Source organism: Equus przewalskii, chromosome 3 (genome assembly GCF_037783145.1).
Source record: "Equus przewalskii isolate Varuska chromosome 3, EquPr2, whole genome shotgun sequence".
NCBI lineage: Eukaryota > Metazoa > Chordata > Mammalia > Perissodactyla > Equidae > Equus > Equus przewalskii.
Genome location: NC_091833.1, coordinates 81,198,185 through 81,216,210, shown reverse-complemented (window position 1 = coordinate 81,216,210; position 18,026 = coordinate 81,198,185). Strand labels below are relative to the sequence as shown.

The window sequence follows — 18,026 nt, the reverse complement described above, 5'->3', positions numbered from 1 at the left end:
TATTGATGAGGATTGTGTGGTGCTTGCCTGGGAATGCTATATGGAAATATAAAGTTAGGACTTAATTCCTTCATCTGTAGGATCAGATTAAACCCAAGGACGCTACGCTACTGGTTCTGACTGTGATCTCCTGGTTCTCCTGTTTGTACATAAACCCAAATGAATGAAGGAATGTAAAAATACACCTCTTAGAAGAAAGTGTTTTACAAATTATTGTAGTGAAATGACAAATCTATTTTCCTCCTCCTTTGTGGTTTGAAGCCTTTTTTTTTTTTTTTTTTGAAACCTTCTTTGAAGAGTTTTTATATTCTTTTCCTTGTAATTCCAGGAATCAAGGGTAACAGATGCAATAATCATCTTCCTATATGTAAGAAAGAAGAAGCAACTTATAGACCGAAGTATATTGCTTAGAAAACAATCTAATTTTAATGCTGAAATTAAGGGGTATTTTCAAAATATGTGAAATATGTTACTTTTTGCATATTTAAAAAATTTTTCCAATGATTTTTGCTCTGTATTTTTGCCAGTATAATAATTTAATCAAGTAATTACTTTGATACTTTTTAAACTGTGTGTTACAGAAGATTTCAAACATGCACAAGTAGAAAGAAAAGTGTAATGAACACCCATGGGCCTTCACTTAGTTTTAGCTATTTCATATTCTGCCAACTTTGTTTCAGTTATCCTCCAACTTCGTTCCCCACCCCTATATCACATCATTTCACTGTAAATACTTCACTTTGAATATGTTGCAGAAAAGGACTTTTTAAAAAACCAGAGTCATAACATCATCACATCTAATTAAGAACTATTTCTTGATATCATCTAATACCTAGTTTTTGTTCAGAATTCTCCAATTATCTCAAAAAGAAATTTTATAGTCAAATTTACTCTACCAGGCTCAAAACAAGGTCTACACATTGCATTTGGTTGATATGTCTCTAAATTTCCCCTCCCAAGAAACTGGATTATTTAGCTTGTAGAATTTATCAGGTTCTAGATTTAGCTGTTTGCATCCCTCCTGTGTCAAGTCCTCCTCCCCTCCATTTGCCTCCATGCCATTCATTTGTTGAATAAACCAGGTGACTTTGCCTGTAGAGTTTACTACATTTTAGATTTAGCCGACTGCATTCTTGCGGTGGTGATTGCCATGTTTTTCTGGCCCTCTTATTTCCTGTAAATTTTCAAGGGGCGCTTTCTGCACCTGATGAAAAAAATAGTTTCTCTTCCTAGAGTATGACAAACGTATACATATGTACGTACGTACACACTCACACAGGAAATATTGCATACAATTTCAAAGACTTCACAGATCTGAAGCCACAGACCCAGGTTGATTCACCCTTATAGAGGCTTAATTAGGTTCCCATGGAGATATGCACTTTCGATCCCATAACATCTGGAGGCCTGTGATGTCCCCTTGTCCCATTGGTAGTTCTGTTAAGATTGGTGTTGTCAGCTTTATCCTTTCATTATAAAGTTCCCCATCAGCCTTTCATGTAATGATTTTAGCAGCCCCTGATTATCATTGCCTAGAATGATCCTTGATTTCATCTGGATTGAAAATGGTAACTTTCTAATTCTATCAAGAACTTTTCCCTCATCGCTTCAAAATACAGTTTGTACTACGGAAGCAGGTTCCTTATTTGAAATATTTTTGAGTTTTTGTAGTATTAGAAGTTGAGAAACAATGAATAATAGAAAACAATGGTAGTTAGAAACTTACTGCCTCTTTTTCCCAGCAAAGCAAGTAACTGAAATAAAAGCAAATGGGCCAGAGATTTGAAACCTTTCCTGTGAACTGCCTGACTTAGTACTCCAATCAAGAACCTCGAGAACCATGATTTTTATTTTTACATCCTCACTTTTGCCATCTAAAAATGAATCTATGTGCTGTCTTTCATATAGAGAACATTCCAACAGAGAACGCGTGGGTCTCAGTAAAGAAAATTTACTACTTAGAGGATGCACCATTAGAAACACAGAGGCTGTTGTGGGCATTGTGGTTTATGCAGGTTAGTTACAATTCTGATTTTTCACCATTGTCTCCTCTCTGTTTTTCTACAAGTTAGCATTTTCCATTTCCTCAAAATGTAATCTGCAAAAGCAGAAAGGAAACTTTGTCTCAATAAACTTAATCATTGGTCTCTTTTTCTAAATGGAACACAAAAGGAAGCATTCAAAATATAGTATGTAACTACTTTTTATTAAATTGTCTGCCAGAGAGATTTTAAGTAAGATATTTGCTACCTGGCTTTAATTTACACATTTTTCTGACATGTTGTATTACCTTTGTAGGCCATGAAACCAAAGCAATGCTGAACAACAGCGGTCCAAGATATAAACGCAGCAAATTAGAAAGAAGAGCAAATACAGATGTCCTCTGGTGTGTCCTGCTTTTGGTTATAATGTGTTTAACTGGTGCATTGGGTAGGTAAAATTTGATTCTTTGCTGTCATCTTCTCAGCAAGATATTCATTTAAAAGAATTTTATTTTCAAAATATTTATGAATGTTTGACTTTTGTAAGGGCGGTTTTCTTTGCCAATCATTTTTTTCCTCACATCTTTATCGCTCTCATTCTCTGACCTGAAAAGCATTAATGTTGATTATATCCAGTTACACATGGCCACAGTACTAAAAAGAACTGGAAAGAGATTTAGAGAGAGAGAGAGAGAGGCAGAGACAGAAGAATGTGTAGCCTTTTGAATTTGAATGTTTACAAAAACAAACAATTGGTGTTCAACCAAAATAAATACTCTCATCCATCTTTCTTTAGGAATGAAGTTTTATATTTGCATAATATATATGTAGCATCCTTTTGATGTCTGTGTGGTTTTTTTTGAAAGGTCATGGAATCTGGTTGAGTAGATATGAAAACATACTCTTTTTTAATATCCCTGAGCCTGATGGACATGTCGTCTCACCACTCTTGGCAGGATTCTATATGTTTTGGACCATGATCATTTTGTTACAGGTAATTTCTACTGAGTTCATCAAAGAATTTTGAGATCTTTGTTACCTGTCTATCTATATTCAGTTTCTCATGTTTTCTTTTCCCCCTTCAATATTTTTTAAATTGGTTCTTCTTAGGTCTTGATTCCCATTTCACTCTATGTTTCCATCGAAATTGTGAAGCTTGGACAAATATATTTCATTCAAAGTGATGTGGATTTCTACAATGAGAAAATGGACTCCACTGTTCAGTGCCGAGCCCTAAACATTACTGAGGACCTTGGACAGATTCAGTACCTCTTTTCTGATAAGACAGGAACCCTAACTGAGAATAAGATGGTTTTTCGAAGATGTAGTGTGGCAGGCTATGATTACTGCCATGAAGAAAATGGTGAGTACTAAGCTTCTATGAAAACTAACCTTAAGACTGGTCCTTTTTTCACCCACGTAAAGGTTTGATAATTCTGGCGTGGAAGTTCTCTATTTAGGCGTTGGATACTTAACTCATCCAGATGGGCATTAAGCTTCATTGTTGTCCCTTCAGACTTAGTAGGTCAAAGTCAGGGAGTCTACTGCCATGGTTTCTTTAAAAGGAAAGTAAATTATCGGTAGTGGTAGAAGGCTAGGGGTTGGGTATGGTGACACTGATATTGCATTATAGATACTTCTGAGAATCTAATGAAACTGTGAACCATCTCCTTAAAAAATATTTTGAGAATAATTCCAAAGGGACTACAGCCTCCCCTAACCCCATCATTCAGCCCATAGGTACCCACTGATTCTTGTTTAAGAATACTTAGTTTAAGACTAAATAAGATGAACTGAACGTCTAAGGCTAAGGAAGGAAATAAGTAAATTTCAAGTTTTCTTTAAAGAATTGAACTTTATTTTGTTACTTATAAAAGTAATATATACTTCTATGAAAATAATTCTGAGATGTGGCCAAAACAAATTAAAAGCCCTACTCTCTAGAGGTTAACCACCATTAACAATTTGATGAATATATAATCATTCCTTTATGTACATTCCTCTATAGGTGAACATAGATACTTACACATTTTTCCTTTTGTAAGTTAGAACATGTTATATTGTTTTGCACTGTGCTTATTTTATCCAACAATATCTCATGGACTTTTTCCCATAACTTAACATTTAAGTGCATAGTATTACATTATATGTGGTCAAGCTTAGTTTGCTATTATCACAGTGCTTGCAATTAATGTCACTTATTCATTCAACAAATATTTTGTGAGCTCCTAATATGTGGCATGAGTCCTAATCTCATGTAGTTTAGAGTTTAAGGTGAGGAGATAGACAAGATTAAGAATTATGATATGTTAATGCACAACCGGAAGGACCTACAACTAGAATATACAACTGTGTACTGGGAGGCTTTGGGGAGAAGAAGAAGAAGAAGAAAAAGAAAAAAGATTGGCAACAGATGTTAGCTCAGGTGCCAATCTTTAAGAAAAAAAAAGAATTATGACATGTAAAATAAAAAATTCATCATGCAATATGCATTTTTGTACATGTATATTTGTACAATTATTTTTATAAGATACATTTCTGGAAGTGGTATTACTGGATCCAGAGGTATGTGCATATAAAATTGTATAGGTCCTACAAAATTTACCTCTAAAATATCGTGCTAATTTACATTCCCATAACCCAGAAAAATAATACCTGTTTTTCATGCCCAGCCATAATGGAATGAAGTTATTCTTTTTAATCTATGTGATTTTTGTAGATGCTGTTAGCACTTCATTATTTTAATTTGTTTCCAATTAGTAATGAGATGTTTAACTTTTTATGTATTTCATCTGCCATTTGAATTTCCTCAGTAAAGTGATCTTATCCTTTTCCTGTTTTATAAATGAGTTTTTTATTTTTTGTAGTCTGTAGCAGGGGGGTGTTATTTATTAAGGCAAAGTTGATACTCACATTGTACGCCCCAGTCTAGGTTGTCTGTGGCCAGCGTCCATTTTCATATGTACACTTGGCTTGAACGAGTGCTTACATAATTTGAATATCAATCCTGATTTTATCCTTTTCTTCTATATGTGGCAAATATTTTGCTAGTTCATCATTTATCAGTGTATTAGTTCTCTATTGCTGCATGGCAAACTACCACCAACGTCGTGGCTTCAAACAACACAAAGATACCATCTCACGGCTTCAGTGGGTGCAGGAGAGCTGCATCGTCCTCTCTCAGGGTCTCTCACCAGGCTGAAACCTAGGTGTCAGTTGAGACTGTGATCTTTTTTTTTTCTTCTCCCCAAAGCCCCCCAGAATATAGTTGTATACTGTAGATGTGAGTGCCTCTGGCTGTGCTATGTGGGATGTCGCCTCAGCCTGACCAACGAGCAGTGCCGTGTCTGCGGCCAGGATCTGAACCAGCGAAACCCCATGCCACCGAAGCAGAGCATGCGAACTTAACCACTTGGCCATGGGGCCAGTCCCAAGACTGTGATCTTACCTGAGGCTCGGGAAGCTCTTTTTAGCCCACTGGTTTTTGGCAGAATTCTGAATCTTGAGGTTCTACGGCTGAGGTCCTGCTTTCTTGCTGGCTCTTGGCCTGGGACCATTTTGACCTCCTAGAGGTGGCCTGCCACAGCATGGCCCCTTGCTTCGTCAACGCCAGCAGCAGAATCTCTAACTTTGATTCTCTGTGACTTCAGGAAGTCCTGACCCCTCTTTTAATGGGCTTACCTGATGAGATCAGATCCACCTAGGATAGTGTTCCTTTAGATTAACTCAAATTCAGCTGATTAGGGACTTGATCACATCTGCAAAATCCCTCCACCTTTGAGACATAACGAATTTAATCACAGAAGTGGAATCCCGTCATATTCACAAGGTGTGTGCACCAGGGGGCAGGAATCCTGGGGCCCATCTTAGAGTTCTGCCTACCAGTCTCTTAACTTTGCTAGGCTGTCTCTTCTTGTCAGAAGTTTTATATCTTTATTAAATAAGTTTTGTCAATTATTATGAATATTAGTAAGATTATGAATATTATGATTTCTACAGTAATGTTAAACTTAGACATCCCATCCTGCCCAAAATTTTAAAAAATATATTATATTTTATCCTAGGTATATATATATATTTTTAAGCCAGCTTTGTTGTTACCTGTCAGTTTGAAAGAGAAAATGTTGTGTATTTATCACGTAATCACTATTTAAATGTAAAAAATAGCTAGTCATATTGGAGATGATGATTCTCTGCCTTGTTTCATCTTCTTTATTGTATTTTTATTACAAAAGCAATATTATACAAAATTCAGATAAGCCCAAAGAGGAAAATTTAAAAGCCACCAATAACCCCCACCAGAGTGGACCACTGTTAACATTTTAGTGCATTTCATTTGAAATGTACACATTTATGTGTTTTTCAAATGAAAGTGGCACTACAGTGTACTTTTACTTTTATCCCCATTTTCTTAAGACTTCATCATGACCACCTTTCCATTCTCTCCTTATTGCTCTAGTGATTACACTGTATTACATTGTAATAATTAACAAAATTTATGTGACTAGTCCACCGTTGGTTTAGGCTGTCAGCAGTCATTTGCTGTGGCAAAGAATGCTGCAGTGAACATCACTGTAGCTAGACTTCTACATCCATTTGTGAGATTAGCGTTTTCCAAAATTCTTTGACTATAATCCCTATTTTCGAGAAGTATCTTATAGCAGTAATGTTTCACAAAACATACAGCAGAAAGCGCTGCATTATTTTTGTATTTGTAGCATTTTAGAGGGTTAATACCAGCCCTCTCCCACCCCAGTCCCTGAGCGTGCACGCTCCCGCCCCATGAGTACTTCTCTTCTGTGGCCCCTCATGCAGAGAAGATACCAAGTGACCGAGCGCCAAATGCTATCCTGACTGAAGTTTGGTTGATAAGACACCCGTCTGTGAACCATGGAGTGTTGCACTACTTCTAGAAGGTGCTGACTTTGCCCGTGAACACTTCTCTACCATTGATACATTTAGAGCCTCCTGAGAGAGAAAGTGTTGAGTATTCATCACATAATCACAATGCAAATGTGAAAAATAGCTGGTCATTAGTAATGGTTTAAAAACAAGCACATGTGTACACACACACACACTTTCTCCCTCTGAATGCTGAAGAGGGTAATGGTAGGGACTAATTCTCCCCAGAGCTTAACTCTGAGACATAGTAATTTTCACTGAAATGAAAACTCATTAACCCTTCAAGATTTTCTGGCAAAGCATTGCCTGGGAGATACTTCCATGAAGAATATTGCTGCTAGGAAATACCCCCTTGCACATATGCAATCGAACTAATAAACACATCTGATGATACCATTTTATGTTTTAAAATCTTGCAGCTTAGAAATTTGGTGCATGGACAAGCAGCATCGGCAACACTTGGGCATGTGTTAGAAACATGGTATCTCAGGCCCCTCTTTAAAACTTCAGTTAAAATCGTTATTTAATAATATCCCCAAGTGATTTATATGCATTTAAAAAATTTTTTAACTCTCCTTCAAAAGATTACTGAAAGAGAATGCCTTTTTTAATAATAAACTTTTTAGCTGAGAATAATGAATAGTTTTAGATTTACAGAAAACTTAAAAAGATATTATTGAGGGTTCTATTGTGCCCCTCCACTCAGTTTCCCCAGTTAGCATCTTACATTAGTCTTATGATAAATTTGTCATAAGAATGAACCAATATTTATATGTCATTATTAACTGAAATCCATACTTTATTCAGATTCCCTTTGTTTTTACCTAGTGTCCCTTTTCTGTCCCAGGATCCCATCTAGGAGAGCACATAACACTTGTCATCATTTAAACTCCTCTAGACTTGACAGTTTCTCAGACTTTCCATTTTGGATGAACTTAAGAGTTCTGACGGGTACTCTTGAAGGATTTTGTAGAATGTCCTTCAATTTGGGTTTCTCTGGAGAGTGCCTTTATGATGCACAGTTTGTGAATCTGATGTACATGGTAGCAGCATTTAGTAGTTTCCCAAAACAGATTTTGGAATCAGGCCTCCTGAGTCTGATTCCCTTCTTCACAGCCTACAAGCTGTGTGACCCTGGGAAAGTTATCTAATTTCTCTGGGCCTCAACAAAAAGGATCAAGAATGGTATCTACTTCATTGGGTGTTAAGAGGATAAGAGAAGATAATTCATGAAAAGACTCTTACAGCATGGCACACAATAAATTCCTTGTAAGTGTTAGCTGCTATTATTGTTGTCAAAATAAGAAATAAGCTTGTCTTTTGAGGAGCTCATGGTGCAATGTGGGAGACAGACATGGAAACATAAAAATACCTTGTTAAGTGTCATAAGATTAAAGTTGGTGTTCTTGTTCCATATTGTTTGATTTTCAGGCAGTCAGTTTCAGAGGTAGATTTTTGTACCAATCGAAGTTTGGGGCCTTGAGGGATAATAGACAAGAAATTCTTGGAATGTTGGAAATGTATGGGGAATTAGCTTAGAATGAAAGGTTAGTGTGTCAGGGATTTGTGGATGATACAGCTGGAAGAAGCTCAGCTGAGTGTGCTGTTTACAAGCAGGTGAAAGTGGAACATTGGAAATGGTTAGGGTATTAGTTCATAGCAAAATGTTGGATGGAAGGTATGTGGATGGTACAGTGGAAAGAAGTTCATCTGACTGTGCTGTGCTGTTCACCCCTGTTTGCAGCCCTTTGGCGAGTACATTGAAAAGTGTGATAAACTTTTGTTCCATAGTCTCACGCTCACTTCTTCCGTATACAAATAAACGTAAGTAGTAGACTATGGACAGGTTACTGGATATTTGAAGAGCGGAATCAGAAGAGAAGACAGATTAGAGATTAAATAAGAACGAGAAACAAAGTAGTAAACCTAGTACCTAACCCAGGATTTACCTTGAGACAAAGGACTTTGTATGTTTTCTCTTATGAGTCATAGGGCAAGAATTCCTGCCCCTCTTTGAGGCATTCGTGGAACTAATGAGAACCTACTTTCAGAGACATAGGAAAAGTCTTCATGATCATTTGGGTAGATTTTGTTTACCAATATGATAATAAGCCCTTGCTTCTCATACCCAATTTTTGAAAAATTTTTACTGAGTCTAGAAGTATTGCTTCAGTAGCTTTGTTTTCTGAATCACATTGTAACTTTACTAGTCTGTTTACTTCTCATAGCTTTCCACAAAATGATTACAGATTACTCTATGAATTTTTACTCTACTCTTGGAGTTCTACTTACCCAGCAAGTTTGTCCTACAGTAATAGCTGAGCTCTCTGGCATTGTACAAATTACACAGTTGCATGATGACTACTTTCCCTAATGATGGCTGGAGGAAATTCCTCAAGTATAGCCTCCATGTTTAAATATGTTTTATAATACTCTACTTATTTTTAAAATGGTGTCACATCATCAATAAATTTCTATAGCTACACAAAGACTTATCAACCTCAGCATTATTGACTTTTGGGGGTCGATTACTCTTTGCTGTGGGGGATGTCACATGCATTATAAGATGTTTAGGAGCATCCTTGGCCTCTGCCCACTGAACACTGGTAGCACTGCTCCCCCAGTTGTAATGACCAAAAGCATATATACACATTGCCAAATGTTCACTAGGGGACAAATTCACCCCTTGTTGAGAATCTCTGAGCTAACCTGTCGTATATAAGTAACCGCTAAGGAGATATAATGTAGTGGATACATGTACTGTCTTTTCAGTCAGAAAAACCTAAATTCAGGTCCCAACTCTACTCACAACTAGCTGTTTAAGCATGGTCAAAGTACTTATTCTCTCTGGATCTTAGTCTCCACAGCTGCAAAGTGGAGCAGTGATAGTTCCTACCTGATAGCATTATTTTTAAGGTGAAAAGGGAATATATAGATAGAGATGTTTATTGAAAGGACCTAACCAAGTGCTTGATAAAAAGGAGGTACTCAATAACTAAGTCACTACCATACAGCTTTCCCTTGATGCTAGAGATGTTTCATTCCTATGTCTATTCATACATTCATTTACTAAATATTTATTTATTTAAACTACAAAACATGGGCTCATGGAAATCAAGCAGGGGAAGATTGACTATGTAAAATTATAAGGAAAAATATATGTTAACAGATATGGCGATATTTTGAAACAATATAACATGAGGACTCGGAGCACTGGCTGTGGAGCTTATAGAACTGGATATAAGACCAATGTGTATCACTTTGTGAGATGGGGAAGATTACTTAGTTTTGATGTCTTTATTTCTAAAATGGAGGTATTAGTGGTGTCTACCTCAGCAGGTTATGGTGATGAAATGGGACAAATGCCTGGCATGTAGTAACACTGAGCACATGGTAGCTCTAAAGGCCCAGTGAGTGAGAGCCAGTACAGTTACAGAGGTCATCAGTGAGGAACTGGCATTTGAACCAAGCCTTTTGAAATGTTCAAGATTTATTGAAGTGGAAAGGAAAAGAATGGATATTCTGAGCAAAGGCACAGGTGAGAAGGGAGAACTTCGGAATGTTTGGAATGCGATAAGTGGATGGGTTTTTGAAGCTGAAAGGTGCTACAGGGAAACATTCTATATCTTTTAGGCAGAGAATATGATGAAACTTGCAGAACTGCAGAACTGGAAAGGATCTTGAAGTCATTGAATCCAAATTGTCCATTCTGCCAATAAGAAAACAGAGGCCTAGAAAGAGCAAGTGATTTGCTGAAAGCCACGTAGTCTTTGGAAGAGTTGGCTTCTAGAACCCAGGATCACCACATTGCCTCTTAGCCTCTCCTTGTCCTGAAAAACTAGTCAGAAACTATTAAAATAAATAGGATATGCAAATAGTCTTTATTTTATAAATTAACTTGCCACAAGCCTTACTTTATTCAGTAGCTAGACTTGGCCTGAATACAGACAACTAGCAATCCAACAAGCACATATGTATTGATTGTCTGCTCTATATTCCAGACACTGAACATAATGATAAACAAGACAGACAAGGCTCCTGCTCTCACTTCTATTGGAGAAAATAGTCACAAATAAATTAATTTTTAAGTCAAGAGAAATATTAAACAATGAAAAGTGCTTTGCAGAGAATTAAAATGGGGTGATATGATATACAATGATTGGAAGGCAGCTTTGGATTGGATAGTTGAGCAAGGCCTCTCAAAGGGGGACATTAGAGCCTAGGTCTGAATAACATAATCTTGAAGTTCAGGGGCAAAAACCTTGCAATTAGAGGGAGCAGCTAGTATAGAGGCCCTCAGGCTGAAATGAGCTTGGTAATTTTCAAAGTAAAGAAAGAAGACCAATGAGGCTAGATTTTAGTGGAAGTCTGGAAGAGGGATGGGCAAGAAAGTTAGAAAGGTCAGCAGAAATCAGATCCTTTTGAGTTATATAAGCCAAGATTAAGAGTTCAGATTTTATTCTAAGTGAATTGTGAAGCCACTGGAGAGTTTTATGCAAGAGTGATCTGATCTGCTTTATCTTTTAAGAAGATCACTCTAGCTACTGTTTGAGGAATGGATTGCAGAGGGGCAAGGAGATCAGTTATGAGGCCATTGCACTGGTCCAGTTGAGTGATGATGGTGCCTTGCACTAAGGTAATGGAGGTAGAGAGAAGTTGAGATACTTGGGATATATTTTGGATGAATAATGGACAGCTGTTGGTGACGATCTGGATATGGGGGCTGGGGAAGAAGAGAGGAATCAAGGAGAATCCTAGATTTTTGGAATAAGTAACTAGATAGATAGTTAGGTGCCATTTTCAAAGATGGGGAAAGCCAGAAAAAGAGTAAGTTTGAGAGGGAAGAGGAGGAGAATTCTATTTTGACCATGTCAAATGTAAGTTATCTATTATTTATTTACACGAGTATTATATTGAGTTTCTATCACTCACTGCTTCAGGATCTGGGAATATCATATTACAAAACAGACGAAATTCTCTGTACTTTTGGAGTTTATATTCTACTGGATGATTCAAAAAATAAAAAGGAATAACATATATAGTGTATAGATCGTGGTAAGTCCTGGGACAGGATTTATAATAAATAGTGTGGCTAGATCTGGGAAGTCTTCACTGCCAAGGGGTCATGATAAGAGACTTGAGGGAGGTGAGGGAGTGAGCCTTGCAGATATCTGCTTGAAGAGCCTCCTAGACATCCAGCTGGAAGTGTCAAGTGGAGAGTTGGATATATGATTCTGGATTCCAGTCAGAGCTTGGAGGTGAAGGTATAGATTTGGAGTTCTTGTGCACAGAGATGATATTTCAAAGATGGGACAGATGACATCACCAACAAAGAGTATATAGGTGGAGAAGGAAAGGAGCTCCTGCAGCAACCCAATATTTGAGGGCTGAGGAGAAGAGAAGACAGCAGGAGAAATTAAGAAGGAACAGCCATTGAAGTAAGAGGAAAAACAGGTACCCATGGTGTCACGGAAACCAAATAGCTATTTGGTCAACTCTGAAGTTGAATTCAAAGAGAGAATGGTCAACTCTGTTGGATATTGCTAAGAGTTCAAATAAGATATGGACAGATGCGACCATTAGATTTGGTAGCATGGAGATCATTGGTGACCTTGACATAAAGTCATGAGATTGGTTGAGGAGAGATTGGTATAAGTGAAAGAGAGGAGAGCTGGAAGGGTGAAGTCCTTGAGAAGGCCAGAGGAGTGGGATGCAGATGACAAGTGCAGGGTTTGGCATTTAAAACGTTATCCATAGTAGTACGAGGGAAGACAGAGAGTTTGGATACAGATGGAGATAGGTTGGTAGATTTGATGATGGGAAAAGGAGGGGGTTCTTATGTGATTGCTTCTACTTTTCTCAATGAGGTAAGTTCATTAACTAGGTGTATTGAGGGAGGGGAGTTTGGAGGCCAGGTTTGAAAAGGGAGGACATGGTGTGACATAGCTGTTTAAGTAAATGCCTGACATATTCAACTTGCAAGTGGTTCTTCTCAGGTAATGACCCAGTGTAATTTTTATCCCTCAGCCAAGAGGTTAGACTCCTATCAGGAGGCTGTCTCTGAAGATGACGATTTTGCAGACACTCTCAGCGGTTCTCTCAGCAATATGGCGAAACTGAGGGCCCCCAGCTGCAGGGCAGTTCATAATGGACCTTTGGGAAGGAAATCCTCGAATCATCTTGCTGGGAGCTGTTTCGTTCTAGGAAGTGGAGAAGGAGCCAGTGAAGTGCCTCACTCCAGACAGGCTGCTTTCAGTAGCCCCATTGTAAGTGTGAATGCATGACTTGACTTTGCGCATCCTTAATAAATGCTGAAAGAACATCCTTGTGATTATGACAGAGCCAAACGATGTTGTCTTTTCTACCTGAGAAGAGGCTACGTAATTGCAGTTCAGTGTGATTGCCACACATTATTAGAAGTATAAACAAACAATATCACAACTTCCTAATTTGGGGGATACTTCAGTGTTGAGAGATAGTATATCATTTCTGAAAAAACATATTTCTAATCAGGGCTGATCATGCCTGAGCCTGAAGAAGGCTGCCTTGCTTTAAGGATCGTGGCTCACTCTCAGAACCAGCAAAGCTTACCAGAGTTATGCCATAGACAGGTAAGTACGTATGTCTAAGTCATAGGGAAATTCAAAGGCCTTTTGGTACCCTCCAAGACCTTTTTATCTTTCTGTAATCTTGCCCCAAATCCCACCAAACCTGTATCTTCTTCCCCGTTCCTAGTCCTCAGAATGGCATTTTCTGATATTTCCATTTCACAGCTCAACAAGGTGTATACTTGAGTCTGAGGGGCAAGTTTTGGGTACTGTCTAGTTACACCCATTGAAAAATCCATGTTACTGCAGAAAAATATGGAAGACCATGTGGAAGATGGGAAAGAAGAAAGATACTTGTATGAAAGAATTAGAAATCAAAAGTTTTGCTGTGCTTAAAATTACTCTATAAAATTTCCACTGCCTTTTTTGTCTTCCACATTCCATTAACTCTTGTGTTTTACCAAGGTAAGGGTTCCCCAGCCATAAGACTGGTAACTGGTTGGTGAACTGTCAAATAAGTGACATAACAGGAATGAATCAGCTTTGGGGAAACTTTGTGTTTCTATATTGAATTTATTGTATGATTTTCATAGTAGTGGCATGATCTATGAAGACCGCATCAGTCGTATTTGTCCTGGAAAGGCCTTGAGGGGAATCTCCTGGCTCTTTTCAAAGTTACCAACAAAAATTGCAGCAACAAGGGTGAATGTTTCAGTGCAACTCATTTTGTTCATTTCTGGGGCACTAGGATATAAAACCTGTCATATTGTATCTTTGCCTTATGTCAGGCTGTTCCAAACATCTAGAATTCATTTTTCTCCAACTTATGAAAAAAAAATAAGGAAAGAATGCAGATAACCTCTGCTCAGTACTCACTTTAAGGCTATATCAGAAATAGATATATATTTTCTCCTCTTGTCTTTCTACCTGTTCCTCTACTGATATTTTACATTTTCCACCTACCTGAAGTTAACCACATGTTGACTCGTATTTACTTGCAAGGAGTGTGATATTAGCAACCAGGTGGGACTGTGCTATACCCACTCTTGGTTTCCTGATCCAGCCTCACTCTCTTCTTGGAACAAATGATTATTTCTTAGTTTAAAGTCTTGGTGCTTTTGTCTATACCATTTCCCCTGTCTAAAATTTATTTTCCCTCACAGCTTACCCTGATCTACCAAATCTGATGACATATTTATTTCTTTAAAAAAATTCCTTAAATATCCTCTCTTCTGAAGACTTCTCTCAGCTTCTGAGCTCTGTGTCCTACACATTCCCTCCCTCCCTTGGTCCTTATTACATTGGACTTATTTCCACCTCTGACATATAGTACCATTTGCTCCTTGAGAGCGAGGACTTACTCATCGTGAATCCTCAGCATCTGGCACAGTGTCTCACATGTCCATTCTCAATAAAGCAACTTCAGAAGCTGTTAAATTAAGCTGCTTAACAGGCTCAGTCTTCCCATTCAGTCCATTTTGTTTTCATTTGACCTATATTCCAATGCCATGTGTCACTTGATTATATGGACTCTCTGACGTTATTGTTTTGGTATTGTTTTCACTACCACACCTTTATATATAAGATGGTCTTCTTAAAATAAGAGATCATCTCTCACTCTTGCTCTAGACAAGATGATTTTATGCTTTTTGGAGACTAAAGATTATTTTAAGAAAGCTATAGATCCTTTGACCTGAAAAATTAGCGTCTATAAAAATTTTGCCTATGATTCCAAAATCCCATCTGTGAAGCCCAGGTTGAGAACATCAGCTTGAGAGCCCACTGAGAGCTGTGATGTCTAGAAGTGGAATATTGTAAGATAGCATCTTTCATGGGTGGCAAGTTGAGAGCCAGAGAGCGAGGATCCTAGACAGGGTGCTGGCAAAGACACGCCAGCCTTTGGGAATTAGAATGTCATTGAGGCCTGTGAGTGTTGGGTTCGTATTACCTAATGTCTCTGTGCTTCTTTAATCCTCTAGAGGTTTTCATTCAACAAGCATGCTGTTCATTCTACCTGGATCTCTGTTCTCTCAGATCTTTGTTTGCCTATCTCCTCCCTGTCACTGAGGTCTCAGCTCAGATGTCACCTCCTCAGTAAACCTTTCCTGCCGCCCAATCCAAAGTACTTTCCAAAGTACTCCTTTCCTCTCTCCCTGCATGCCCCGCCCCCATCTCTCTTTGTCTCAATCTAGAAGTATCTTACTTATTTGTTTATAGGTTAGTGTTTTGGATCTGCTGTTTCCTCCAACTAGAATGTGCGTTCCGTGCAAACCAGGATTCTGTCTGTCCTATGCACTCCTCTTTCCTTGAGGGGTGCCTGGTGCCATAGGTCAACAATAAATGTTTGTGAGATAAATGAGTTAATTAATGGATTAATGGGAGATAATGGCATAATACTAGACACTGGGATGTAAAATGAATAAGACATGCCCCCATCCTTCAGTTTTGTTCTAGGTAGAGGAGGCAGACATAATGAATCAATCAATCAATCAATCAATCAAGTCCTGTATTAAAGATGCAGTAATAGCAGTTAATCCAAAGTATAGTGAGGGCCCAAAGAAGGAGTGATCAGCTCTAAAGGGGTGAGGAGGGATCAAGAAAGGCTGAGCAAAAGAGGTAAAATTTGAGTTCGGATTAAACTCATGAGTAGGAACTACAGAATAGAAAAGGAAGGGAAAGCATTTGGGGCAGACAGTGTGTGCGGCAGGCAAAGGCTCAGAACCACAGGACTGTGGGAGAAGGTGGTGTGGAGGACGAACTGTCAGTGCGTGGTTATTGGCCTCTGGCTTTTTCCTTCAGATCTGTAGTATTGAGGAATCCGAGGAAGCTAGAAGAAGGCGTTTGCGTCCACCCTTAAGTCAAAGTTGTAGAGGTGGAGTGGTGAGCCCCTCCAATGGGAGTGGGGTGGCAGTGGGAAATGAAATAAAAACCTTGGGTACAAGTGGAACTAGGAGGAGTAGGGAGCAGTCAATTTTGTAATATAGGATCCCAATGAGCAAGATTTGGATCTTAGGAAAAACGCCTATGGATACAGTCATACAGGTAAGAATTGCATGTGATAATTCTATACTTTCTCCTCAATTCAGTCACTAAATATCTTAGTCATTAGGGATTAATTTGTTAATTAATCCAACTAAAGACCAACTAAAGCAGAAGAATGCTCTATGCCCGCAGCTTCATTTTGATGTGGGTCTTTCCTTAAATCTTCTGTGTTCTTCTTTCTGTATTGTTTTATGATGCCTTTAGGGTCTTTTATGGTCCTGAGTTCCTGGATTTTTCTCCTGTTCATTTTGAAAATACTTTTTATAAACGCAATTTTGCCAACCAGAGGTTCAACTTTGACCAGCTCTAGTATCTCTCTCTTTTTTCTTTTTTTTTTTGAGGAAGATTAGCCCTGAGCTAACATTGCCACCAATCCTCCTCTTTTTGCTGTGGAAGACTGGCCCTGAGCTAACATCCATGCCCATCTTCCACTACTTTATACGTGGGACACCTGCCACAGCATGGCTTGATAAGCAGTGTGTAGATCCATGCCTGAGATCCAAACTAGGAAACCCCGGGCCACCAAAACGGAGCACACAAACTTAACTGCTGTGCCACTGGGCCAGCCCCGTAGTATCTCTTTTATTCTCATGGTCACGGCACAGGTCCTCAGTCATGCAGTTATCAATTTCCTGAATGACATAATGGGTTGACTTATGTCAATAGCGTTTATCACGCAGGTAGAAGTTATAAACATTTTATTAGTTTTAGATTGACTTCAGAATACAGTAGAGTCCTTATGTTCTGAAGCCAGTCAATGTGGAGATTATTGATACAATGAAATCACTGTTAGCTTCTAAGGTGTCTAACTCAATCCCAAACATGTTCCATAAAACAAATGTCTCTACAAAATAAATTTGGGAAGCATGTACATACTAACCTCTTCTTGGAGATTCTCAGTACTCACTAAACTCTCTGAGAAGCGCTGCAATAAAGAAACCTGCTTAAACACTTCTTAAACTTATTTCAGTATGAAACTCTTGTTTCCTTTTTTGCCTAATAGATATTAACATTCTGAGAAAGATGCCTCTGGAAATATTGCTCCAATCCATGGAGCCTCACAAGCACGAGATGACAGTATAATCAATCGTAGGCCTTTGCAACATTACCCACACGTCCCTTGGTTGACTAAACATTGAGTGAGAGGGAAGTCTCTCAGACTTTACCGCTCTCTTCTACTGATGTTGGCAAGGAGATCCTTGAGGAAAGGGTTCTTCTCCAGTAACTGAGGACTTAGCAAGGTACCGGCTCAGTGTCACCATGTATGTGAGACTCATGAGGAAGTGTGGTGGACACCTTAATGAGCAGCCATCAGAGTAAGAGTGCCTCTGAACTCCATCAGGCTGCACCGGGACTCCAACAGTGTTCAGCCCAGTATCACAGGACAGTGGATATTGATATTTTAGATAGATATTTAAAAATGCTTTGTGACAGCAGATAATTTGGATTTTTAAAACCCATTGTGAGCCTGGTAACCTGCCTGAAGGTGAATGTGTCTTTCAAGAAGGAAAAGGAACATTAAATTATTTGGGTTCCTGTTGTGCTGCTCTCG

The 18,026-nt window shown here is 38.5% G+C and overlaps 1 protein-coding gene across 2 annotated transcripts in view; it reads left to right on the top strand.

Moving 5' to 3' along the window:
* ATP10D (ATPase phospholipid transporting 10D (putative)) overlaps nucleotides 1-18,026 on the top strand; it is a 109,973-nt gene that overhangs the window by 55,088 nt on the left and 36,859 nt on the right. For both annotated transcript variants that reach the window (XR_011538760.1, XM_070615019.1), the window contains exons 6-10: nucleotides 1,909-2,015; nucleotides 2,299-2,430; nucleotides 2,849-2,976; nucleotides 3,093-3,345; nucleotides 12,912-13,150. Coding sequence is in view for 1 of the 2 variants with exons in the window: in XM_070615019.1 (XP_070471120.1) it covers nucleotides 1,909-2,015; nucleotides 2,299-2,430; nucleotides 2,849-2,976; nucleotides 3,093-3,345; nucleotides 12,912-13,150 (859 nt within the window). In the remaining variant the exon portion in view is untranslated. The remainder of the gene's footprint in view (nucleotides 1-1,908; nucleotides 2,016-2,298; nucleotides 2,431-2,848; nucleotides 2,977-3,092; nucleotides 3,346-12,911; nucleotides 13,151-18,026) is intronic.